Raw genomic sequence first — 27,064 nt, forward strand, 5'->3', positions numbered from 1 at the left:
GCTGGTGGGTCTAGCTCACAAGCTGAGGGTCTAACCAAGTGCCGTATGTGAGGTGGGCAGGAATTTCCCCCCAGGTCAGGTTGGCAGTGAGCTTGGGGCATGGGGTGTTGCCTTCGCCGGCAGCATGGGGAGCAGGCCACTGGCCAGGATTATCTGGGTGTATCTCACGTCGTCATTTCCCTGCCCTCGGGCACTGGTGCACCTCGATGCCTGTGGCACGTCGTAGTCCAGCCTCCTGAGGGCTGTGATGCTTTGGGGTCAGTGTGCGGGTGCTGGGCGGTGTCGGTGCCCTGTGCTATGCAGGGACTAGGTGATCTGGGGGTCCCGGCTGGCCTTTTTAACCCCTGTGACTCTCAAAGGCTGTGCCTGAAACACTGCAGTGGCATGGCTGCATCTCAGCTGTGTAGACAGTCCCTACCGCGATGGGCGGGGCTCTCCCATCACTGTTGTTCAGCCACCTCCCGAGAGGCAATCGTCAGGTCGACAGAAGAACTGGGGGTGAGGTCAGCATAGCTGCATCCCTGGGCGGTGCGGATTTCACACGCCAGAGCTGTAGCTATGCGTTTCCAGTGTAGACGAGCCCTAATTCAAAGTCCAGGGCTCTCCCACTGTGTTAGGATGACACCTAGTGGCAGACGTGTGAGCACCGCATTTGGGAATTTTATTGCTAGCACACCAGGGGCCTTGGTTTAAAGGTAAGTCATCGAATCAGGGAAGAGAAACAAGGAATGACTCAAGAAATGCCTCGCTCAGCTCTTCTACACATAGCATTGCATGCAGGTGTCCAGTCGAAAGAGCTTGGCACTGGGGGATGGACTGTGCTCTCTTTTCTCACATGGAACAACATCTGTGGCCACTTGTGCCCCATTGATTTCAATAGCTCTCCTCCAGCAAGGTCTGAGCTATTGGAAATCAGGATATCACAGTCTGGCCCTTGTACTGTGAATATCAAGCGCTAAAAGCAAAGCCATCAGGATAAACCTGTGAGCAACGAACCGCCTGAGGACGATCACAGAAAAATATCTGGCAAATCATCTCAAACCGTGAACAGATCTATTGGAATCCCATGCACAGAATCATAGACTATCAGGGTTGGAAGAGATCTCAGGAGGTCATCTAGTCCAACCCCTGCTCAAAGCAGGATCAATTCCCAATTTTTGCCCCAGATCCCTAAATGGCCCCTTCAAGGATTGAACTTACAACCCTAGGTTTAGCAGGCCAATGCTCAAACCACTGAGCTGTCCCTGAAAGCTGACCAGAAGGTTCTAAAGAAAGGGTCATTCTAAACTGCAGTGTGCTGGGGCAGCTCTCCCATGGGGTCTTTGTAGCATTTTCATTGGCAGTCTGGAAGAGGAAATAAACAGCAAGGTAACAAAATATGCAGGTGACTCATGGGCGCTATAGCTCAGATACCTCATTCTCCTCTATGGGGAAGGCTCCCTGGCTAGACTACATCACCCATGATGCACTACAGCCTTCCATTTGTTTGAATGGTTGCAGTGCCTCTTGGGAGTCACATGACTGTAGTGCATCAAGGGAGATAAAGTCTAGCCAGGGATCCTGGCTCACGTCAGTGAATGGGGGCAAGAAGCATTCTGTTCTGTGCTAGTCTACGGAGGTACTACAATTCCCATGAGGCACTGGGGCAGTTCAGAGGACATGGATTAATGTTGATCATAGCCAAAATGAAATTTTTCAACATTTCGAGCCCCTGGGGCAAGGCAGCCAATGGGGTTAGGGAAGGGAAGAACAGAACAATACCGAGCATCTCTGAAGCCATGTATGTGATTCCAACCACAGCTCTCCATGTGGGGTTCTGCCTGCTGGAAGCAAAGTGCGGAGAGCAGGAAGCACTGGGGGCTGCTGGAAGGGAATTTCTTCTACTTGTGTTTGGAGCAGCTGGGGTATTCTAGTGACCCACATTCAGAAGCTGCTCCAAGCACTGGCTGGAGCAATGGCTGTGATGGAGGCATCTGCTGTCAGTCTCACCAGCCTGGCTCATGCCTTGCCCCAGGGGCTCGAAATGTTGAAAAATTTCATTTTGGCTATGATCGACATTAACCCATGGCCTCTGAACTGCCCCAGTGCCTCATGGGAGTTGTAGTACCTCCGTAGACTAGCACAGAACAGAATGCTTCTTGCCCCCATTCACTTACGTGAGCCAGGATCCCTTCTCTCTGCCTTTCCAGATCCCTTCCATTTGTTTGAATGGTTGCAGAGCCTCTCGGGAGTCACATGACTGTAGTGCATCAAGGGAGATAAAGTCTAGCCAGGAATCTGCCTTTCCAGATCCCTTCACAGGTGTTTGGGACAGTTTGTATACCTCACTGTGTACCTTGGCCGGACTAGCTCCTGTGGCAAATTGCTCATGTGTGGCCCTCATATGTGGAAGCATGGGTGAGCTTAGCTCTGTCCCAGCTCTTCTGATCCCCCTCTGCTTCCTTCCTTTCCCATCCTTTCTGAATTTCAGTTTAGCCCCAGTGGGAGACTAGGGCATGTTAGTTCCACAGTGCAACATGGCCAAATCGGCTGGCTACTGGCTGCCTTGCTAGCTGCAGTGTCCAGTGAATCAACACAGAGCAGCTAGTATATTTCACCCCTGGTGGATACAATACCCAGTATGAGCAATGGCTGAAACTTTTGGGACCATAAGTTGCCACCTGCACCCCTTGGCTCCAGAATCTCTGTCTCATCTGTGACTGATTGAATGCACTGACACTCGCTAGTGACCTTGGGAGAGATTAGCCCTACAGTGCACATGCCAACTGCACACAAGATACCCCTTCATAGCGGGTCCTTGTCCTGGGTTCTCTTGTTGCTGTGTAGAATGTACAGGTCTGTAGATGTGTCTCTACCTACCACATGGCCACTCAGCACATTGGATAAAGCTGGCTATTCAAGCTGGAAAGACAGATAAAAATAGAGAGGATCCCTGGAGATTTGCTAAGATTTTTCTCTTCTTATCTAACCCATTGGGGGTTGCAGAGTGCTTTCTGGGAGCCCAGCCAAGTCAAGATTCAGAGTCAGTTCTACTGGGTGAAAACTATTTGGAATCCAGATTTTGCACTGGAGTAAACTTTGTCCTAAAAGCTCTTCAGAGTAAGTGGAGCCAGAAATATTTGAGATAAACAGAATTCCGGGAGTCCAGGTTTCTGCTGATCTAATTATAACAAAGGGTATTTGTCAGGGATTTCAGTGGGGTTGGTAGCTCAGGGACAGGACTGGGGCAATGAGAAGCATTCGGAGATTTTGGATAGAGCTGGGTGGGAAATGGCTTTTCCGTCCTGCAAGAGCTTGTGAGCTTTTGGAAGTGTTTCTGTTCTGAGCTGGAACAAAAAGCAGAATCTCGACAAATTTTGCACACGGATCATCCCAAAAAGAATCCAGATGAGGTAAATGAAATGGGTTATTTCGCTCATTTCGAATGTTCCCATTTTTTTACCCGTTTTCACCTTTTATTAGTATCAGTGAACTAAAATTGTAAGCAGACAATTCCCTTGTTTTGATCTGGGAAACCGAAGGTTTAACTCGAAATTCTCAACCCGGAACATTTTGACACTTCCAAACCTTTGTTTGTTTTAAAAAAAAAAAATTCGAAGTGGGAGATTCAGCCAAACCGGCCCTTTCTCACCAACACTTTTGCTTTTGTCAAATCAGCATTTTCCCAATGAAAAGAAGAAAATTCCCAGGCGTTTTGAGACTTGGGAAATGCTCGAGAAACACAGCTCATCAAACATGGCAATTCCTTTGTCTCCATATGATCAGCGCATCCCCGGGGTGTGACATGGCTCTCCCCCTGCACCACCATTGCTGGGGACAAGTTCTCTGATGCAAGCCACACCAGGAATTGTGCAGCTTCCTTCCTTTGATTCTGCAGCTTCTGGCCTTTTGCTTATTACTTGTAAAATCTCACCTGAAGCAGATGTGGCCACTTTGATTTGAACTGAAAAAGTCCGATCTTGTAGCTGCCGGGGGGCAACAGAGGGGGTCTTTGACTGAGCAGGTCAATACACAGAAAAAGAACATGGCAAACAGCATGGGCATTTCATGGCGGTTTTTGTTTTGCAGCGTTCCCAGCAGTTAGTGGGTTTCCACATTTTTTGTGACAAATTTTTATTGCCATTTTTATCCAAAAAATAAAAATAAAAACCAATTCATTCGTAGACATCAATATCCACTTCCATCATGTTGTCGATTAAAAACAAAAGTGAATAAAAATATCCTGAGAAAATTCACCAAGAACTTTTTATTTAAGATGACAATTTTTGGTGAAAATATGCATTTAAAAAATTGTCAGTTTTGGACTAACAAACTCCTGTTTCGAAAAGTTTCAACCACCCCCACAGTGGCAGCAGCCCAGTTCTCAACCGGGGTTACGTGTACCCCTGGGGGTACACAGAGATCTTCCAGAGAGTACATCAACTCATCTAAATTTTTGCCTAGTTTTACAACAGGCTACATGAAAAGCACTAGCGAAGTCAGTACAAATTAAAATTTCATACAGACAATGACTTGTTTATACTGCTCTACATACTATCCACTGACATGTAAGTGCAATATTTATATTCCAATCAATTTTACAATTGCAAGCTAAAAATGAGAAAGTCAGCAATATTTCAGTAATAGGGTGCTGTGACACTTTTCAGAGGGGTAGCCGTGTTAGTCTGTATCAGCAAAAAACAACGAGGAGTCCTTGTGGCACCTTAGAGACTAACACATTTATTTGGGCATAAGCTTTTGTGGGCCTAAACCCACTTCATCAGGTGCATGGCATGGAAAATACAGTAGCAGGTATATATACAGTACATAAAAAGATGGGAGTTGCCTTACCAAGTGGGGGGTCAGTCTAACGAGACAATTCAATTAACAGTAGAATACCAAGGGAGGAAAAATCACTTTTATAGTGGTAATGAAAGTGGCTCATTTCAAACTGTTGACAAGAAGGTGTGAGTAACAGTATGGGGAAATTAGTTTTTGCAATGACCCATCCACTCCCAGTCTTTATTCAGGCCTAATTTGATGGTTTCCAGTGTGCAAATTAATTTAAAAAATGAATTAACTTTTGTATTTTTATGTCTCATTTTGTAAGCAAGTAGTTTTGAAGTGAGGTGAAACTTGGGGGTACACCATACAGATCAGACTCCTGAAAGGGGTAGAGTAGTATGGAAAGGTGGAGAACCACTGGTGCAGCCCACTCACCCAGAACCACTCCCCGAGCCCTGTCTTGGGGAGACAAGGCCCCACGGCACACTCCACCAGGGCTCCTTGCCGCCCACCTGCCGTGCCCAGGCACAGAATTGGGGTATGTCTAGATTACAAGTGCTACAGCCGTTACTATAGCGTAGCCACCTGCTACCGAAACAGAAGGGGTTTGGCATCGCTGTAGTTTGTCCACCCCCTTAAGAGACAGTAGCAAGGTCAAGGGAGGAGTTCTTCCATTGACCCCAAGTGTCTACCTCAGGGCTTAGGTTGGCTTTAACTACGTCTCTCAGAATTGCACTAACCCAGCCCTGCCCAGCCTGTGCTGTAACCATCCCTGTCCCTGCCCGAAATGAGGCTTCTATTGCTCCCTGGAAACATTTGAGCTCCAACGTGTGAAGCCTTTTGTTGCTGGTGCATTAGCCACTCCCAGCATTCGGGGTGTCTCCTGTTTGTGAATCTGTCCCCGGTGCTTGCTGGAGCCCTGGGCTGAGTCTGTCTCCATCCCTGCTCTCCGCAGAAGCCGCTGTCCAGAGGCAGCACGTCATCCCTATGCAGTACCGTGGATTACAAGGCACCAGAGGTAGAGGCAGAGGAGGCTGCAGACGAGGCTGCCGAGGGCCAGGGGCCCGAGGAGTGCTTCACCGAGGGTAAGGGAGCCGCGCAGTGACCCTGCACCGGGGGAGCAGGTGGGTGGAGGGTTGCCCTGTCCTGGTACTGTCCCAGAGCACCAGCTGTCCCTGCAAAACACAGCACAACTGCCCCGAAACTAACAGAGAATGGGCCAAGGGTAGAGAATGGGCCCTGCAGTGATAGACTCCAGGAACTCAATCTAGTTAGATTAACAAAGGGACAGTTAAGGGGTGACTTGATCACTGTTTATAAGCACCTACTTGGGGAACAAATATTTAATCATGGGCTCTTCACTGTAGTAGAGAAAGGTCTAACATGGTTAGATATCACCCCAAACTCACAGAGCCCCCATGGGATCTCAATGCCCTGCGATCCCACCCACAAACTCACAGCCCCCATAGATCCCATCCCCCCTGGGATCCCATCCCAAACTCACACAGCCCCCATGGAATCCCAACAGCCCTGGATCCCAACACCCATGGGATTCCACCCACAAACTCACAGCCCCCATAGATCCCAACCCCCATGGGATCCCACCCCAAACTCACACAGCCCCCCCGCAGGGATCCCATTCCCCCCTGGAATCCCACCCCAAACTCACACAGCCCCCATGGAATCCCAACCCCTCTGATTCCCAACACCCATGGGATCCCTTCCCAAATTCACACAGCACCCCCAGGGATCCCAACTCCCCTGGGATTCCCCCCCCAAGGAATCCCACCCCAAACTCATGCAGCTCCACACCAGATCCCACCCCAAAACTCACATGGCAACTCACAAGAACAATGCTTCTTTTCCCAGGCTATGACAGGCCCCTGGTCCAAAGGGTGCCAGCCCCCTCCATTGATAGTTTTCCCAGGGGTGGAGGGTGCAGCATGGCCAGTGCTAGCCAGGGCTGGTGGTGGGAGGCAGGGGCCCTGCAGCAGGTCAGGAATTGTACATGGACCAGGACAACGGAAAAGGTGAAGGAAAAGCCTGGAGGGGGAAGGGCAAAGGGGAAGTGGGGGGAGGCGCTGTTGTGGGGAGAGAGAAAGAAAGAGGGAAGAAAAAGGAGGGGCTGGTGTTAAGGAGCGGAAAGAAGAGGCATGAGAGGAAGTGGAGTGAGGAGAGAACAGGTGTTAGGGAGGGGCAGGGGGCACGTAGAGGCGGGGTCAGAGGGGCCAGTGTAGGGGAGGGGTGGAGGGCGGGGGCTGGTGCAGGGGAGGGGTCAAGGGAGCAGCCAGGGGGGCGGTATAAGGGAGCAGCAGGGGGCTGGTGGGGTGTATGGTTTTGGGCCATGTGCCCCAGAGGAGGCACTTCCCCAGGTGAGGGCAGGCGGCAATGCCACGGCATCCTGACACAGGTGAGCAGCTTTACACCCTAGCCTGGTCCGTCCCAGAGGGCAGGATCCTGGCAGATGGGTCGAATTTGCCTGTCTCCAGGCCGGATCGCCTCTGCCCATCCAGGCCCAGCTTGCTCTGGTCTGGCAGAGCAGCACCTGGCTGGCTTGCTACACCGGGAGACGACTCTGCCACCTGCAGCTCCCCAGAGGGGCCGCTGGCCCTGTGTCTGCCATGCCATGGCTCAAGAACTAACCGTGCCTCTCTGCATCCCCTCCCAGCCTGCGTGCGGCGCTTTCCTTTCCTCTACGTCGACATCACAACCGACAAGGGGAAGATCTGGTGGAACCTTCGGAAAACCTGTTTCAAGATCGTCGAGCACAACTGGTTTGAGACCTTTATCATCTTCATGATCCTCCTCAGCAGTGGAGCGCTGGTGAGTCACAGGTTTCGGTCCCGCACCGAAGCCCCCATGTACCCTGCACCGAGCCCCCTGGATTGTGGGACCCCGGAATGGCAGGCTGCATGCAGGCTTGTGGCAGTGCCAGATACTCCCTAAAAGGAGGTGAATTGGATTTGAAGCGAAAGGATCAGCATTCTGTGCTTTGGGCACCTGGCCAGGTAGGGGAGGCTGTGGGGGGCTGTGGGCTAAGCACCACAAGTGGGGATGTTTTGCTCTGATCAGCGGCAAAATAGTTAATGTTGAACAGTAAAATGCCATCAGTAGATTTCAGGCTAGTAAGCCTGACTTCAGTACCAGGCAAACTGGTTGAAACTATAGTGAAGGACAAAATGATCAGACACATAGATGAAGAGGATCTGTTGGGGAAGAGTCAACATGTTTTTTTTAAAGGGAAGTCATGCCTCACCAATCTGCCAGAATTCTTTCAGGGGGTCAACAAGCATGTGGACAAGGGGGATCCAGTGGATATGGTGTACTTAGATTTTCAGAAAGTCTTTGACAAGGTCCCTCACCAAAGGCTCTTAAGCAAAGTAAGCTGTCATGTGATAAGAGGGAAGGTCCTCTCATGGATTAGTAACTGGTTAAAAGGTAGGGAACAAAGGATAGGAATAAATTGTCAGTTTTCAGAATGGAGAGAGGTAAATAGTGGTGTCCCCCAGGGGACTGTACTGGGCCCAGTCCTATACAATATATTCATAAACAATCTGGAAAAAGGGATAAACAGGGAGGTGGCAAAATTTGCAGATGATACAAAATTATTCAAGATAGTTAAGTCCTAAGCAGACTGTGAAGAGCTGCAAAAGGATCTCTCAAAACTGGGTGACTGGGCAACAAAATAGCAGATGAAATTCAATGTTGATAAATGCAAAGTAATGTGCATTGGAAAACATAATCCCAACTATACATATAAAATGATGGGGTCTAAATTAATTGTTACCACTCAAGAGAGAGATCTTAAGAGTCATTGTGGAGAGTTCTCTGAAAACATCCGCTCAATGCACAGCAGCAGTCAAAAAAGCAAACAGAACGTTAGGAATAATTAAGAAAGGAATAGATAATAAGACAGAAAATATCATATTGCTTCTATATAAATTCATGGTACACCCACATCTTGGATACTGTGTGCAGACGTGATCGCCCCATCTCCAAAAATTGGAATTGGAAAAGGTTCAGAAAAGGGCAACAAAAATGATTAGGGGTATGGAACGGCTGTCATATGAGAAGAGATTAATAAGCCTGGGACTTTTCAGCTTGGAAAAGAGATGACTAAGGGGGGATATGATTGAGGTCTATAAAATCATGACAGTGTGGAGAAAGTAAATAAGGAAGTGTTAATTACTCCTTCTCATAACACAAGAACTAGGAGTCACCAAATGAAATTAATAGGTAGCAGGTTTAAAACAAACAAAAGGAACTATTTTTTCACACAATACACAGTTAACTTGTGGAACTCCTTGACAGAGGATGTTGTGAAGGCCAAGACTATAACAGGGTTGAAAAAAGAACTAGATAAGTTCATAGAGGACAGGTCCATCAATGGCTATTAGCCAGGATGGGCAGGGATGGTATCCCTATCCTCTGTTTGCCAGAAGCTGGGAATGAGCGACAGAGAATGGATCACTTGATGATTACCTGTTCTGTTCATTCCCTCTGAGGCATCTGGCATTGGCTACTGGGCTATATCTTTTGGTCTGATACTGGGCTAGTATCTTTTGGTCTGACCCAGTATGGCTGTTCTTATGTTCAGTGTTAATGATCCATTTAGATGAATAAATGAGATTGTTCACAACTCCCGCACACTCCGGCAAACTTCATTTCATTTGTTCCCATTTGGAAGGGATTTTTGTAACCCGCAAAGGTTTGCAACCTAGATTATAAAAGCCTCGAATGGCCCCAAAATTGGCTGTTCCTAGGGACTCCCAAAGCTCCAGGAGACACCCTTCCTCTCCACTGCCCCAGGGCCCTGCTCTTTGAAAGTTGGTGTCAGAACCAAACACAGCTTTTGCAGATCCATCCCCCTAGAATGTCTTAAATGACTGTGGGTCTGCTCAGGTGGCTGAGCTGCAGGGCGTATAGTCCATTCCCCCTTTGGCAAATACCACCCACTCTTCAGCATTGCCGGAGAACTTTTTTGTAATGGTGGCTTGATTTTAAGGAGATGGTTTTATCACTTTTCATCAGCTCTGTGGCCCTGGCTGTCAGGGGACACTCATTAGACAAGATTATTGTATTGATTGGTTTAGCGTTAGCAGCTGGTTATTGCTTTGCTATCCTAGTGCCTGAGTGATGATCTGAAGTTGGTCAGACAGTAAGTAATGGTTCAGCTTGTTTTTGGTTCCCCTTTAAGTATTTGGACTAAATACATCTGGGCTGCAAAAGTAAGTCCTTGTTTGCATTCCTGAGATCTTCCTCTCTGCAACTCTGGGGGTAACATTTTCATATGTGTCTAAGTGACTTAGGGGCCTGAGTCCAATTTTCAGAAGTGATTTGGGCACTTAGGAGTGGCACTGTCAATGGACATAGGCTCCAAGGGGTCAGAATTTCAGAGGTATTTAGGTGCCTAAAGATGCAAATAGGCACTCGGTGGGATTTTCAAATGCCCTCTGCGCCTATCTCCCATTGATTTCATTGGCACCTTTGGGTGCCCAACTACCTTTCAAAATCTGGCCCAAAACCACCAGAACCCTTTAAATGCAGCAAAAGGAGAAAGGCCTTAGTCCGGCTGCTGCTCTCCTGTCCCACTGTAGCCGTGAATCCCTCTGCTGGGAGCCCGTCTCACGGAAGCCCGACTCATCTAGCTCTGCGCCTCTCCTAGGCTTTTGAAGACATCTACATTGAGCAGCGGAAGGTGATCCGCATCATCCTGGAGTACGCTGACAAGATCTTCTCCTATGTGTTTGTCCTCGAGATGGTACTCAAGTGGGTGGCCTATGGTTTCAAGGTGTACTTCACCAACGCCTGGTGCTGGCTCGATTTTCTCATTGTGGATGTAAGTTGCTGCTCGAGCAATGGAGCAGGAAAGAGCATCTCTGTGATTTGGAGCGGGGGGCAGGGCCTGGGGGGAAGAGGCAGAGAGGGGGCAAGGCCTGGGGGAAGAGGCGGAGAGGGGGCAGGGCCTGGGGGAAGAGGCAGAGAGGGGGCAGGGCCTGGGGGAAGAGGCAGAGAGGGGGCATGGCCTGGGGGAAGAGGCGGTGTGGGGGGCAGGACCTGGGGGCAGAAGCGGAGAGGGGACAGGGCCTGGGGGGAAGACGCAGAGAGGGGGCAGGGCCTGGGGGCAGAGGCGGAGTGGGGGCAGGGCCTGGGGGGAAGACGCAGAGAGGGGGCATGGCCTGGGGGAAGAGGCGGTGTGGGGGGCAGGGCCTGGGGGCAGAAGCGGAGAGGGGGCAGGGCCTGGGGGGAAGATGCAGAGAGGGGGCAGGGCCTGGGGGCAGAGGCGGAGAGGGGGCAGGGCCTGGAGGAAGAGGCGGAGAGGGGGCAGGGCCTGGGGGGAAGACACAGAGAGGGGGCAGGGCCTGGGGGAAGAGGCGGAGCAGGGGGCAGGGCCTGGGGGGAAGAGGCAGAGAGGGGGCAGAGCCTGGAGGAAGAGGCGGAGAGGGGGCAGGGCCTGGGGGGAAGAGGCAGAGAGGGGGCAGAGCCTGGGGGAAGAGGCGGAGAGGGGGCAGGGCCTGGGGGGAAGACACAGAGAGGGGGCAGGGCCTGGGGGAAGAGGCGGAGTGGGGGGCAGGGCCTGGGGGCAGAGGCGGAGTGGGGGCAGGGCCTGGGGGGAAGAGGCAGAGAGGGGGCAGGGCCTGGGGGAAGAGGCGGAGTGGGGGGCAGGGCCTGGGGGCAGAGGCGGCGTGGGGGCAGGGCCTCAGGGGAAAAGGTGGAGTGGGGGGGCCCCAGGGCGGAGCGGGAGGCAGGGCCTGGGGGAAGAGGCGGAGTGGGGGGCAGGGCCTGGTGGCAGAGGCGGAGAGGGGGCAGGGCCTGGGGGGAAGACGCAGAGAGGGGGCAGGGCCTGGGGGAAGAGGCGGAGTGGGGGGCAGGGCCTGGGGGAAGAGGCGGAGAGGGGGCAGGGCCCGGGGGCAGAGGCGGCGTGGGGGCAGGGTCTGGGGGGAAGACGCAGAGAGGGGGCAGGGCCTGGGGGCAGAGGCGGAGAGGGGGCAGGGCCTGGGGGGAAGACGCAGAGAGGGGGCAGGGCCTGGGGGCAGAGGCGGCGTGGGGGCAGGGCCTCAGGGGAAAAGGTGGAGTGGGGGGGCCCCAGGGCGGAGCGGGAGGCAGGGCCACTGTCCAGGCGCCAGTGGCCTCCCCCACTTCTAGGGAGCTTCCAGCGCTTGCACCTAACACAAGCGTCACGCACCGCCTAGGGTGCCCAGGCTGTGTAGGTCGCCCCCAAGAGACTGGCCCACAGTCACTCATGGCATGTGCGGAGAAGCAGGGTCCCCTGAACCCCAGGCTCACCCCGTAACCAGCGGGCTGAGCCTCTGAGCGCCAACCCTCCGGGTGGGAAATGTCCATCGAGGATGGGGAATGAGGTGCGGGCCCTGCAGGGGAAGGCAGCATGTTGCCGTAGGTGCCGACTCCATGGGTGCTCCGGGGCTGGAACACCCATGGAAAAATGTAGTGGGTGCTCAGCACCCTCCGGCAGCCCCATGGATCAGTGCCTTTCTCCCCGCCAGCACCTCCCGCCTGCCCCTGCTCCTTCCCTGCCCATCAGCTCCTCCCCATCCTTGCCAGCACCTGCACCCCCCACAACCAGCGTGCAGGAGGTGCTGAGGGGGCAGGGAAGGAGCAGGGGCAGGAAGAGGCAGGGGAGGGGGCAGGAAGACGTGGGGTGGGAGATTGGGGGGAGGGGTGGAGTGGGGGCAGGGCCTGGGGCAGAGCAGGGGTGAGAAGTGGCGGGGTGGAGGTTTGGGGGGAGGGGTGGAGCGGGGGCAGGGCCTGGGGCAGTGCAGGGGTCGAGCATCCCCCTGGGAACAGAGGACGTCAGCGCCAATGCAAGTTGCCATCTCCTCTGGAGCTGCCTCAGGTCCATCAGCGCCCCTGCTAATGGCTCTGGGTTTCTCCCAAGGTTTCCATTATCAGCTTGACAGCAAACTGGCTGGGCTATTCTGAACTGGGCGCCATCAAATCGCTGAGGACTCTGAGGGCTTTGCGACCACTGCGGGCTCTGTCAAGATTCGAAGGCATGAGGGTAGGTCCTTTGCCAGGCCTCCTGACTGGGTGTGACCCCGGGTTGTTGGCACCTGGTAGACCCAGAGCCGCTAGGTATTTCTTGGTGTGAGGGCCTAGAGAACCAATGTGTTGGCCACAGAGCCAGCTATGCCCTGGCGCTTCTCGAAAGGGCTTTTCAGAGGAAATGGCTGCCTGCATTGCCAAAACGCAGCCTTTGGATATTGGAGATAGACCTACAATCATGAGATTCTAAAACTAGTAACTTTGGCAAGTTCCTTTGCTGTTCTTTTGGGGTCACATGTTGAAGCTTTTCTCTGCAATCGCAAGGGCTAGACATGTTGCTTCTTTACTGAAAGCTGAGAACTCTCATGAAATCACCAGCTTCCAGGAGCTGGAACTTTAACAAGACCCTCAACTACCCTGAGACTCGCCATGAGTGGGCAACACTGGATCGCTCCCCTACAGACCCAGCGATGGGGAGCGTGGAGTGCTCACAGAGGGCAGGGGACAGGACTTCCTGCCAGGCTGGTGGCTCCCTGCACAGAGCTGAGGGAAGGGCAGGGTGGGCACAGAGGGGCCAGGCCCCCAAATTGTATTCAGAAGACTCGGATTCGCTCTCCAGCTGGCGTTGGTGGTGCATGGGGTAACGCAGCCCGTCTGGGGAGATGTTCTCCTCTGGGCCTCACTCTTTGAAGCCCAGTTGCTCCAACTTTAATGCCCTCCAAGTGCAGCCCTAGGTTGCACCACACCTGGCATGTGCCTGGCCCCCTGCCTGCTCCTCTCTCCCCCACAGTGCCAGCCTAGAGCTTCGAAATGGAAGAGGAGGGCGCAGGCCCAGGAGGCCATGCTGCTAACCTGTGCAACCGCCCATGCTGCCATGGCTTTCCTGCTCTTGGCACTCAGTTATCTAGCTACATCAGAGCCAGTGCGGGTATGTCTGCACATGCTGCAATCACATCGCTGACCGCAGTGTAGACAGTCCCGTTCCAGCTAGACAAGGTCCCATCTCTCCCGGGCGGCGCATCCCGTGTTCTCTTCGGCTTTGTGGAGTGGGGAGGCTCAGATCTGGCCGTGGTGGGCTGTGCCTCACACAGGAACTCCAGGTAACTGCACCTGCAGCATAGTAACTGTCCAGGTGGCTTTGAGGAGTCGCAGCTGCTCCCAGGTGAGGGGTACCTGTAATTCCGTCCGAGCGGCAGAGCTAACACCCAGCCACAGAACTGTCCCGCGCGAAGTCCCGAGCCGCTTCCCGTAGGCCAGCCCTGCCCTCTCTCCCCTCCCATTGCAGGTGGTGGTGAACGCCCTGCTGGGTGCCATCCCTTCCATTATGAACGTCCTGCTGGTCTGCTTGATCTTCTGGCTGATATTCAGCATCATGGGGGTGAACCTGTTTGCGGGGAAGTACTACCGGTGCATCAACACCACCACGGACGAGCTCTTTGACATCAGCGAGGTGAACAACAAAAGCGACTGCCTGGCGCTGCTCCACACCAACCAGGTGCGCTGGGTCAACGTCAAGGTCAACTTCGACAACGTGGGCTTGGGCTACCTGTCCCTGCTGCAGGTGGTAAGTACTCCGCCGTGCAGCAGCTCTTGGCCTGAGGTAACCCCAGGCTGGCACAGCTCCCCAGCCGGAGCAGCTGTCAGATGCCGAGCGAGAGGCTCCCCTGCAGCTCCTAACCTCCAGGCTGCCGGGCTTTATTTTATCATTATGTACCTGACAGTAGCACCTAGAGTCTTGACCAAGATCAGGGCCCCGCTGTGCTAGTGCAGAGTGAGTGACTGTCCCTGCCCCAAAGAGCTTACAGGAAAAATAGATAGGACCAAATGATTAGCCCCATTTTACAGAAGGGGTGGGGGAAACTGAGGCACAGAAAGGGGAAGGGACTTGCCCAAGGTCACCTCCTACAGGTCAGATTGGCACCCAGTGCTCAGCTCATCAAAGGCATGTAGGTGCCTAATTCCCTTTGGAATCAATGGCAATTAAGTGCCTAAATACCTTCGAGGATCAAGGCCTAGGTCTCCTGCCTGCCAAGCCAGCTGCCAGTCCACTGGATCATGATGCCTCTTAATTCCAAAATCTAGATTTCACACACACACACACAAAAGCTTGGAACAGGTGAGACGTCATGGGGCCATGAGCAGAAATTAGCTTTCATTGGAGAGGAGGTAAAGGAATGCTTGGAAAATGTGAACCTATTCCAGTCAACCTGTGCAGATGATACTGCGCCCTAAGGAGTTACGCTCACTAATTAGCTAGGCCATTGACAATCCTTTCTAGAATGGCGTGTAGAACTGGGGAGCTACCAGAGAATGTGGGGTATGGTGGGCAGGACAGGGATTTAACACACCATTCTTTATTAAAGGAAGTAGGATGATTGCGGCCATTACTATTAAGGGAGCAAAAGACCAATCCCTAGTCAAGTGATGGAACAAACGCTCAGAGCAAAAGGTACGAGACAGCTGTCCTAGAGTCCTAGGCGTCCGAGATGGACAAGAGCTGGTAGATCTTGCAGTTCATCTCCAGTCTGTTCTTCCCTTGAGAACACTTCTAATGCTTTGTCCAATCTAGTTCCTCTTTGGCCTTACGGAGACGATTCTGCAGCCTAATTGATCTCCCTGCCACGGAGATTCCTGCCTGCTCCCCCTCTCAACGCTGCAGTTTCCTCTGCCTTGTTTTTAAATAAAGTCTGATTGCTCGGTGACTGGGCCTAGGGAACTCCCCCTGCATCCAGGGGAACTGAGTGGGCACAATCACATCACAGTGCCGCCCTAGCTGATCACCCATCTGGTGCTCAGCTTCCCCTGCTGTAGCGTCATGCCATCTAATGCAGGAAACGAGACATGCACCCTCTTTTGTTCAGTCACAAACACCACGCCCCTCCAGCTCCTGGTGAAGTGAATGGTCCAACCCTCCCCGCCCCGAATTTCCAGAGACTCAGGAGCAGGTGCTACAGGTTAACACCTAGGCAGTGATCAGTCAGCTGTGTGCTGTACAAATGCAGCCTGGAAGCTAACTGGGAAGCCGAGGGGTCAGCTAGACTTCTGTTTAGCAAAGCTGGAGTTTGAGACAGCTCCTGGCCCAGCTCAGTGGCTGACACCAGCCTGCCCCATTGGGTGACACTGCAATTTTCCTGGCTCCCCAGACAGACATAAAGTGCCATCTCCAGAGATCAGTGTAGCTTCTCCCCGAATGGAGCATGGGTGGGGCTTTTGGTTGTTCCATGCCAGGCTGCTTGGGAATTTTTCGACGTGAGGGTTTCTTTGTCCGAATGCCGATTCGTCAAAGGGGGAACTTCCCCTGGAAAAGTCTCGGTTTTAGCGACCCATTCATTGGGAAGGCTCCTCGTATCTCGGCTGGAATCTCTGGTCCAAGCGGGAGAGGCTGTGCTAGACCCTGTGAGAGCCCCGTGGTTAACACACTTCTGAGGGATGCAGAAGCCCCAGGCTTACATCCTTGATCTGCCTGAGTTAGGACAGGAATTTAAGCCTGGTTATTCCACAGCCCAGGGGCCAGATGTTCAGCAGCCAATGTGCTGAGCTCCCCTGGGGACTGACTCCACTGCTCTGTGCTGTCCCGGCAGGCCACCTTCAAAGGCTGGATGGACATCATGTATGCGGCCGTGGACTCCCGCGAGGTGAGGTGACACAGGGAGAGGAGCGTGTACTGCAGCTCTCTCGTCGACATGCCTGGCTTCGCAGGGCATGCTGGGACAAGGAGCCCTGCCTTCCATGGTTCAGCATGGCCCTGGGGCCTGCTTAGGGCTTTGAGGGGCACTCTCTCTGTGCTCTGCCCCCTGGCACTGGCAGGCTGATCCAGGCCCCAGCTGGTTAGGATCCAGCTGGGGGGCTCGGGCAGGTGGGGGGCAGAGGAGCCGGGAAGGGAGGGGTGGAGCTCTCACCCTGTCCCATAGCTGAGCAGCGAACTATGGGAACAGGACACAGTCTGATGTTTCATTGATCACACATTCTGCAGGCGCCACCCTTCCCCTTTGCCTTGCCAGCACTCCCAGCCTGGTCCCCAGAAACCAGCTCCCCAAAAAGTGCTCCAACCTGACCCCAAACTGTCAGATCTCCCCTTCTTTTCTGGGACAGAAGCTTTGTCCCCCCCACCCTGTGTCCCCACTTCTTTCCTGTAGCCAAGCCCTCCAGTCCCCCCATCCCGGGAGCTGCTCTTGACCTTCCCTCTTGACATCTGCAGCCGGGGCAGATTGACGTTCTGCGGCATGGAGCTTTTCGGAGCGTCTCAGCAGGTGGAGGGTCCGGGGCTCCCCAGAGCGGACCAGGCTCCCTGGGCAGCTCTTACCACAGGTTGGCTCCAGCTTCCAGCCTGGACGGGGGCGGGGCCTTGGGGGAAGAGGAGGAGCAGTGGGCATTCTTTGTTCATTGTGCCCGGGACCCCAATAAATCTTAGTCCACCTCTGAGCAGGCTCTGGGCATGGAGGCACCTCAGGTTCCCATGTCGGGGGAGGCTGGGTTCTCAGCATTCCCAGCCCCCTGCAGTGCAGCAGTGACCCCATGCCTGGGGAGTGGGCTGTGCCCTGCACTCATGCATCCCCTTCTCCCCACTCAGATTGAAGAACAGCCGCTGTATGAGACCAACCTCTACATGTACATCTACTTCGTCATCTTCATCATCTTTGGCGCCTTCTTCACCCTCAACCTCTTCATCGGTGTCATTATCGACAACTTCAACCAACAAAAGAAAAAGATAAGTATCTCCTGGCCCGCCTGGGCTCCTGGCATTCCCGTGGCCCCGGAGATCTGGACAGGTCCATTGGCATCAGCTAGTCCGGCCTCCTGCTAACCCAGAGCACTGCCCTGCAGTTATTCCTTGCGCAGAGCTTCAGGAGGCAGGCCAGGAAGGAGCGCCCTGCGGCGGGCAGCGAATTGCAGCTCCTGGGCGAGGGTGCAGACCCGGGGGCATGGGGTCACAGTGGGAGGTCAGACACAGGAGCAGACCCAGCCTAGGGGCAGAGGAGCTGCTTCGCATGAGCTGAGAGTCCCCTGGGCAGTTCCCTGCCATGCTGGTGCCCACTCTTCCCGATCACTGGGGTTGCTAATTGAGCTCCTCACAGGAACCTGAGAAGTCACATCCCAGGGGTTTTCTCATTTACGGTGTGTAAAGGGGGCCTGGAAAGTACTCAGAAAAACCAAAGAAGGTGCAGAGAGGGAGTCTCTTTTCTATTTGATTTTGAGCCCAGAAGCATCAGCATTGCCAGGCCTGGCCCTCGGTGCTCTGCTGGGGTCGCTGGGGGGGCAGGGGCCTGGGACTGGGCACTCAGGGCTGTTGTGGAGGCACTGAGCCCCTAGGCGGATGGTGCCCTAGCACCCATGGATCCCCTACACTCCAGCTGGTCTCAGAGTGAACCCCAGATTCCAGGGGTGGGACCCATGGGCAACCCCTGCCCCCCTTGGGGAAACTCAGAGCGGGGAAGGAGGGGCCGGGTGATGGGTGATGACACTGAGCTGCTTCCATTCGGAAAATCCCTAGAAGATTATGGGGAACTCCAGACAGGCTAGGAAGCACGAGGGCAGCTGGGATTCAGGAGCCAGCAGGGTTTGCTGAGCTGGTGGGATCCTCCAAGGAAAGAGACATGAGCCACTGCGAGTAGCTCTGGCTAAAACACGGCTGCAGTTAAAGCAAGCTCCATTCCTGGGTGGAGTAAAGAAAAGCAGGGCAGAAAAGACTCTAGAAGACAGAGGACCGGGAGTCTGAACTTGAGGAGAAGCTGCTCCCAGCAGAGCAAGGCCTGGTCTACACTACAGAGCTGGGTGGGCGTAAGGCAGCTAACGTCAACCTCACTGTGTCAGTGTTTACACTGCAGCGGTGCCCTGGCGATGTAAGTCACCCACTACCGTGACCTAATAACTGCACCCCCATGAGGGGTGTAGCGCTTAAATCAATGTAGTCAGGGCGATGCAGCGCCCGTGCAGACACTGCGTTACTTACATCGCCTGTTGGCTGTCAGCACCAGGGCTGGGGCAGCGAGACTCCAGCTGTCAGCGCCCCACAATGCAGTCAGTAGAAGCGCTCCTGGGGAAGACATGCACCGCTGACAGAAGGAGCATAGTGTGGACATGAACCACTGCTTTAATCACTGCAGTAGCTGTACGTCGACTTAATTTTGTAGTGTACCCAAGCCCCAAGACTTGCCAGGAGCAGCAAATTCCTCCCAGTGTTACTGGAAGCTGGTGCTGATGCTTGTTAAAAACCAAAATGTATCCAAGTCTAATAATGGCGATTCCTTTTATACTTTGGAGGGAAGGACATCTTCATGACGGAGGAGCAGAAGAAATACTACAACGCCATGAAAAAGCTTGGATCAAAGAAGCCCCAGAAGCCAATCCCCAGGCCCCATGTATGGCACGTTAAAAGTGTTTGAGAGCTAGTGGGAGGGGGTGTTTAGAAGCAGAAATGGTGCCGACAGGCGTGAGCCGGGGCCAGGTGTCCAGCAGGGGGATCGGGTTTTGTGATGCACCTCAGATCACTGTTACCACTCCACAAAGAGCTCCGGGCTTTTACATCTGGCAACGAGCAGCCAGGACTGGAGTTTCAGAGAGGCAGCACGTTGGGCGAGCGCCCTGGGAACCCAAGCCCTTCAGCCATACAGTACGAGTGGAGTATTTAATGCATCATAGACCACTTTCTTTTTGTTATGGTCTCCTTCTCTGACTGAGGGCTTACCCCCCAGGGGCCAGGACCTGACCCAGGTACACTGAGTACTTGTTTGAGTACTTGCCAAGCACCTGACCCTGAGAAGTGCCAAGGACTGACTTCCTCGCTGGGAGCTGACCGTGCTCAGTGCATTGGGGTGGGGGGCACTCAGCATCTCCCAGAAACAGCCCTGTGGAGAGGAAACCTCCAGGAAATGCTGAGTCCATTAGGTGGGAGGTTTCCCCATGGCCCCCCATGGTGCTAGAGCTCTCCTGCTGAGACGTGCCCGCAGCATCCTGCCCACCCATCGTCCGGTAGCCCTTTTCACAAGCACAGGGTGTTCGCCCCATGCCCTGGTTAGCCTCCAGCCCAGGTGATTCCATTCCCCTGCCCGTGGTTCCTAGGCGAGAGGGAGGAAGAAAGGTGTGGGGAGGATGCAGGGCAGTGATAATGGAGGGCAATGGCTAGCGGTGGAGAGGCAGCTCCCCCAGCCCAGGAGACAGGGGAAGGTATGTGGTGACCCCTCTGAGCAGCCAAGGGGATCAGGGAGCACTTGTGGGAGAGCAGGCAGCTTCTCCCCAGAAGGCTCAAAACCCACAAATCAGATCAAACCAGTTTGGCCCGTGCTGTTCTAGAGGCCAAGCCAGGACGTGTGGGCATCTGGCAGGACGCATTGGAGTGCGCACACTGAGCGTGTTAGGTGTCCCCAGCCATTTCAAATGCTGCTAGGACAGAAGGGCTCTGCTGGGACTGCGAGCACAGCCCCTTGGTTTGTTGGAATGGTGAGAGTGGCAGCGGTTTTAAAAATGCCACTTTCTTTGAATTTTGAATCTGTCTGAGTCCATCAGGTCTGTAAGGGGAAGAGGCAGTGTGGCCTGGTGGCTAGAGCAGTCACCAGGAGACCCAGTTCTCATCCCAATTCTGACCCTGGCCTGCTGGGCAATCTTGGACAAGTCACTTCATCGGCTTGTGCCTCAGTTTCCCCACTGGTAAAATAGGGATAATGATACTGATGTGCTTTGTAAAGCACTCTGAGATCTCTTGATGAAAAGGGCGATGTGAAAGATTGTTATTCCTGTGACACTATCTCCCAAATCTCCTTTTCCTGTTACCAGTTTCATAAATCACTTGCTCGTTTGGATTTCTTTAAGTTTTCCTTTCCTTAAAACTTCCAAACGGCTTGCCGCTGTTCTCTTTCTAGCAAACACGATTCTGTCACTGCTCCATCTTTGAACTGTAATTTCTCGTAGTGCATGTGTTTTCCTTTCTGCATGAGCCTCATGTGACGCTCCCAGATATGTGTCAGAGTTACAGCTTGATGTGCATCATGGCCAATGAGTTTTGTGGCAAAATCCATGATGCTCAGGATTTGCTCAGGCTTGGGTATGGGGTGAAATCCTGGCGACATTGAAGCCAAAGGCAAAACTCCCATTGATTTCCCTGGGAGCAGGATTTCACCTCTGGCCTTTTACCTCCCCGGGAATTGCTGCACATTTGGCTCTGCCAAGCATTCAGGTTCAGATTTTCAAAGGTGCCGAGGATGGTTAAGTGCTTCTAATGGTGGGGTGTAAATCAGGGGGTCTCATCCTTTTTCTTTTTGAGACCCCCCCAACACGCTATAAAAACTCCACGGCCCACCTGTGCTACAGCAGCTGTTTTTTCTGCATATAAAAGCCAGGGCTGGGATTAAGGGGGAGCAAGCAGGGCAACTCCCGGGGCCCCACGCCATAGTAGGCCCTGCAGAGCTAAGCTGCTCAGGCTTCGGCTTCAGCTCCAGGCAGTGGGGCTTCGGCTTTCTGCCCTGGGCCCCAGCAAGTCTAATGCTAGCCCTGCTTAGTGGACCTCCTGACACCTGCTCGCAGCCTCCCAGGGGGCCTCGGGCCCCTGGTTGAGAACCACTGGTCTAAATTAGCTGTTACCACTCAAGAAAGAGATCTTGGAGTCACTGGAGAGTTCTCTGAAAACATCTGCTCAGTGCGCAGCAGCGATTAAAAAAGCGACCAGAATGTTAGGAACCATTAGGAAAGGGATAGAAACCAAGACAAAAATATCACAATGCCACTCTCTAAATCCAGCCCTTGAATACTGCATGCAGTTCTGGTCGCCCCATTTCTAAAAGGATTTAGTGGAACTGGAAAAGGTTCAGAGAAGGGCAACAAAGGTAATCAAGGATCTGGCCTGGCTACCATACAAGGAGAGATTTAAAAGATTTGGGCTATTCAGCTTAGAAAAGAGACGATTAAGGAGGGATAAGACAGAGGTCTATAAAATCATGACTGGTGTAGCAAAAAGGAAGAGAGAACTGTTAATTATCTTTTCCCACAATACAAAAACCAGGGGTCACCCGATAAAATTAATAAGCAGCAGGTTTAATACAAACAAGAGGAAGTATTTTTTCACCACATTGTACAACTAATCTGTGAAACTCATTGCCAGGTGATGTTGTGAAGGCCAGAAATATAACTGGGTTCAAACAAGAAGTAATCAGTTCATGGAGGATAGGTCCATCAATGGCTATTAGCCAAGGTGGCCAGGGATGCAACCCCATGCCCTGAGTCTCCCTAAACCTCTGACTGTCAGAAGCCAGGAGTGGAAGACATGGGGTGGGTCGCTCCAAAATTGGCCTGTTCTATGCACTCCCCATGAAGCTCTTCAAGTGGTCACTCTTGGAGACAGGATACTGGGATAGATGGACCGTTGGTCTGACCCAGTGTGGCAGCTCTTATGAAAATCCCCAGCTTTGCACTATTCCTGGCAGCTGTTAACAGTCCCAGAATGGAAAATGGGGGTAATTAATAATTAGACAATTGTGACTGACTTTTTTGAAAAGGTACAACTCAAATGCTGTTTGCAGTGTTGTTGTAGCCATGTCAGTCCCAGGATACTAGAGAGACAAGGATGGGGAGGGATTGTCTTTTAGTGGACCAACTAGTGTTGGTGAAAGAGCCAAGCTTTCGGAGCCACATGGAGCTCCTCTTCAGGTCTGGGAAAGGTCCTGAGAGTGTCACAGCTCTGTGTAGCTTGAAAGCTTGTCTCTTTCACCCCACAACTTTGTCAACTAAAAGACAGTCCCTCCCCGTAACTCAAAAGATGACCTTTCCCGTTTTTGCCATGATGAACAACTGGCGTTAATTAGGGTTCAATAATGATCCATCGTGGGGAGGCCCAGTCATTGAGCCTGGTGCTTGGGAGACATGTCAATATTACATCATAGCATATGAGACATCGGCATGTGCAAGCTAGGCTCCATCTTGCAACATTTACTGACCTCAGTAGCGGGTGAGGGGCCTACAGCATCTCCAGGCAGCACAGCCCAGATCCTCAAAGATATTTAGGTACCTAACTCCCATGGGAGGCTCTGGGCCCACATCCTTGTTGCATGATCACACTGCACAAGGGATAAGACAGATGGGTCTCTGTCCTCTTCTAAACACTGTTTCTCTCTCTCTCTCTCTCTCTTTCTGTTTTTGTCTTCATTCTCCGCTGTGCCCTGTGTGACCATTCCACCTCCTGGCTTGCCCTTCTGCCTCCATGTTCACCCACATTCCACGTATTAAAGAACAAATGTCAGGGGCTGGTGTTTGACTTTGTGACAAAGCAAGCTTTTGACATCATCATCATGGTCCTGATTTGTCTTAACATGGTGACCATGATGGTTGAAACAGACGACCAAAGCCCAACTAAAATCAACATCCTCTACAACATCAACATGATTTTCATCGTCATCTTCACGGGCGAGTGCTTGCTCAAAATGTTTGCCTTGCGCTATTACTACTTCACCATTGGCTGGAACATCTTCGACTTTGTGGTGGTCATCCTCTCCATCGGAGGTAAGCGCCAGCCGCCAGCTGCATTTCCATTGACTCAGGCAAGCCACCAAGTGGGTTCTGTAGCAACCAAGATAGAGAAGAAAAGGAGTACTTGTGGCACCTTAGAGACTAACCAATTTATCTGAGCATAAGCTTTCGTGAGCTACATCGGTTGCATCCGATGAAGTGAGCTATAGCTCAGGAAAGCTTATGCTCAAATAAATTGGTTCGTCTCTAAGGTGCCACACGTCCTCCTTTTCTTTTTGCGAATACAGACTAACACGGCTGTTACTCTGAAAGATAGAGAAGAAATGGCTAGATGGGAAATATGGGTTTGGTGGCACCCCCCTACCTGGGAGACCCATGGCCCTGCCCTTGAGCCCTAGCTCTGCCACTGTTCCTGTGCCTGCTGGAGTGGTGGTAGGAGTGGACACCCTCTATGAGCCCCTTGGAGAAACCCACCACCATTCCTCTTTGGACAGACTGGGTCTCCCCTGAGTGCTGTTCAGGTGGGCAGAAGTCCACCCCATAGGAGGGAGGACACATTTCCACCCTGACCCCTTCCCCAAATAGAGGACTCGGTGTGGGGACACCCTACAAACATCAGTCATCCCAGAAGAGGTGAGAGGGTGGCAGGGCCCCCAAAGCAGTAGGTTTCAGAGTTAATAGCCCATAGGGATGCATGGGACATTTCACCCCTTTTAGAGCAATTGTCTCAGGCTGTCTGCAGACTCAGACAGCTGTCGCTGCATTGTTCGTGCTCAGCGCATGTTTTCAAGACTTTCTTCACAACCAGGAGAGCTAGAAACATGATTATTTATATATATTAAAGCTGAGATTCACATGACTCCAGACTATAAGCAGGGGTCCATTGTGCTTATACCTTAACCTGGTCCTGCGCCCCAGGTGCTCACCCTAAAAAACTCCTTCCTGTGTGCTCATTAAAACCTTTCCTGAGTGCGCACCCTAAAGGGCTTCCTGCAAATCCTACCCCAGGTGCTTGCCCAAAGCAACTCCCCAGGTTCCACGCATAAAGGGATTCTACATGGACAGACCTCCCCTTCTCCAAGGGGCTCAGGTCTGTCTGCAACCCCAGGCACCTCACAGAGGGCTCCCTTGCTCCCCTCTTCAGGAGGCACTGTATGGCACACCCCTATAGCATGGACTGGGGTGCAGCAAGGACTCGGGAGGGCTCATTGTTTCTGGGAGGGCATGTCTCATTAGCAATGAGTTGGCTATATTTTAATCTTTGCATATGCACTATGAGGCTGTTTTAGATAATCTCATACATTCAAAATAATAAGGACCACCTGTTCCCATGGACGGTATCCTCAGAACACCTCTGGGGCGCAGGGCAGTTCCCCCCGTTACAGACAGGCAGATGAGGCTCAAGATCACACAGGATGTCTATGGCCCAGAATACCTCAAATCCACTGCTACTGCCCTAACTGCCGCACCGTCCTTGCTCACCAGCCTCTCCCACTTCTCCCTGTGTGGAAGAATAGGGGCTAAAGCATGATTGTCGCCCGTAGCAAAAGAGAAGTACCAGGGGGCAGCAGCAAAGAGTAAGGGTTAGACTAAGCAGTAAGCAAAACCTTTTAACCATGAAACACGTCAGGCAATGGGGCAAGCAGCAATGGGACGTGGTAGATTCTTAGATGGCAGCTGGATGGCAAATCACAGGGAAGGTAGGATTGTGCAGCAGCACTGGCTAGGGAACTTTCCTGAGACCTTTTCCAGCCCATGTGAGTTTATGGTCCTCTTCTAAGCACCCTTGCCTTCACAAGCATTCAGCTCTCCAGCACAGAGGGTGCATCTAGATCCAGAGCAGGTTACCCATTGCTTCCCTACTTCAGCTCATGCAGCAAGCCACGCTTACCTTCTTATCACCCTTTTCAGGTATCGTCCTTTCTGACATCATAGAGAAGTACTTTGTGTCCCCCACCCTCTTCCGGGTGATCAGGTTGGCAAGAATTGGGCGTGTTCTGCGGCTGATCCGAGGAGCAAAAGGAATCCGGACTCTCTTGTTTGCTTTAATGATGTCTCTCCCTGCTTTGTTCAACATCGGCCTCCTGCTGTTCTTGGTGATGTTCATCTACTCCATCTTCGGGATGTCCAACTTTGCCTACGTCAAGAAGGAGTCTGGGATCGACGACATCTTCAATTTTGAGACGTTCGGGAACAGCATCATCTGCTTGTTTCAGATCACGACGTCTGCCGGGTGGGATGGTCTCCTCAACCCTATCCTGAACAGTGGCCCACCAGACTGCGACCCGGACTTGGAGAATCCTGGAAGTTCGGTAAAAGGAGACTGCGGCAACCCATCCATTGGCATCTGCTTTTTCTGCACCTACATCATCATCTCCTTTCTGATTGTTGTGAACATGTACATCGCCATCATCCTGGAAAACTTCAACGTGGCTACAGAGGAGAGCAGCGAACCACTCTGCGAAGATGACTTTGAAATGTTCTATGAAACGTGGGAGAAATTTGATCCAGATGCCACCCAGTTTATCGCGTACAACGTGCTGTCGGATTTTGTAGACACCTTGCAAGAGCCACTCAAGATTGCCAAACCAAACAAGATTAAATTAATCACCATGGATTTACCAATGGTTGTCGGAGATAAAATCCACTGTCTGGATATTCTGTTTGCACTGACTAAAGAAGTGCTGGGTGACTCTGGGGAAATGGATGGCTTGAAAGCCACAATGGAGGAGAAATTCATGGCTGCCAACCCATCCAAGGTTTCCTATGAACCCATCACTACGACTTTGAAAAGGAAGCACGAGGAAGTCTGTGCCATAAAAATCCAAAGAGCCTTCCGAAGGTATTTACTAAAGCGGTCAATGAAACAGGCTTCTTATCTGTACAAGCATAGTCAAGAGGAGGGCGCCTTTGCAGAGGGAGCGCTGGAAAAAGAAGGACTGATCGCAGACAAAATGCATGAGATTTATGGGAACAGTGATACACACCTGGAAATGGCCCCAGGCCTGGCTCTTGTGCCAGGTGCAAGCCCAGAGACTCGAGCTGCTCCTAGTGAGGCGAAAAAAAGGGATGGGGAGCGAGAGGTGAAAGAGTCGTTAGTATAACGGAAAGCACTTTTCATCTTCCTATCCTACAAAGACTCCATTTGTATCTCTTCTGCAAGAACGCACCCGTGTCCCTCTCGCTAGACATTTGAGCTAATGCCATATTACCATATTTCAGACCCATCTTAACTTTTTCAGGAGAACCTCGTATTCATTACAGGTTTTATAATTCACTGCGCCTTGCGGCGTTGAGTATTTTTCTTCTGAGGTAAATGTGAAATCTCTCTATTGCTGGTGAAAGAGAAACATTAAGTTTTAAAACGATAGAACCATGGTAGCGCTGTGTTTCAGAAGTTAACGACTGGGTATGGCTCTCCTTTTATTTTCAAAATTATTTCTTAATATTATTTCACACTTGAGGTGTTTGCCCCATTATTGTTCCTGAAGTGCAATGAATGAGAAGAGAGAGATGAGCCAAGTGAAATAATATTAAAAATAATTGCAGAAATGACTAGGTTTTGTGAACAAAAATCTCCAATGTCTTAAAGGTAGCACCTTTCTTTTGAATATTTGAATAGGCGTTATGGATTTTTGTTATATACAGTAAAAGTGCAATTATGTCTTAAAGATTTGTTTGCATAGTTTAAAAAAAATCTGCAGCTATATTCTCAGGGTTAAATGCCAGCTTTTAAAGTTTTTCAGAACACTCATCTAAACCAGAAAGCATTCAATTCTCAACAGTAGGAATACAAACTATTTATTTCCATGCTGCATTTCTGGGTTCCCATTTAGTCTAGGAA

At 52.1% G+C, this 27,064-nt stretch overlaps 1 protein-coding gene across 1 annotated transcript in view; it reads left to right on the top strand.

Annotated features, from left to right (window-relative positions):
* SCN4A (sodium voltage-gated channel alpha subunit 4) overlaps window positions 1-26,324 on the top strand; it is a 118,342-nt gene extending 92,018 nt beyond the window's left edge. Inside the window, exons 16-25 of the mRNA XM_077806049.1 lie at window positions 5,720-5,849; window positions 7,433-7,587; window positions 10,430-10,603; window positions 12,662-12,784; window positions 14,054-14,332; window positions 16,350-16,403; window positions 17,339-17,476; window positions 19,023-19,127; window positions 22,983-23,253; window positions 25,132-26,324. Coding sequence (XP_077662175.1) covers window positions 5,720-5,849; window positions 7,433-7,587; window positions 10,430-10,603; window positions 12,662-12,784; window positions 14,054-14,332; window positions 16,350-16,403; window positions 17,339-17,476; window positions 19,023-19,127; window positions 22,983-23,253; window positions 25,132-26,324 — 2,622 coding nt within the window. The remainder of the gene's footprint in view (window positions 1-5,719; window positions 5,850-7,432; window positions 7,588-10,429; window positions 10,604-12,661; window positions 12,785-14,053; window positions 14,333-16,349; window positions 16,404-17,338; window positions 17,477-19,022; window positions 19,128-22,982; window positions 23,254-25,131) is intronic.
* The last annotated feature ends 740 nt before the right edge of the window (window positions 26,325-27,064 follow it).

This window comes from Eretmochelys imbricata, chromosome 27 (assembly GCF_965152235.1).
Source record: "Eretmochelys imbricata isolate rEreImb1 chromosome 27, rEreImb1.hap1, whole genome shotgun sequence".
Taxonomy (NCBI): Eukaryota; Metazoa; Chordata; order Testudines; family Cheloniidae; genus Eretmochelys; species Eretmochelys imbricata.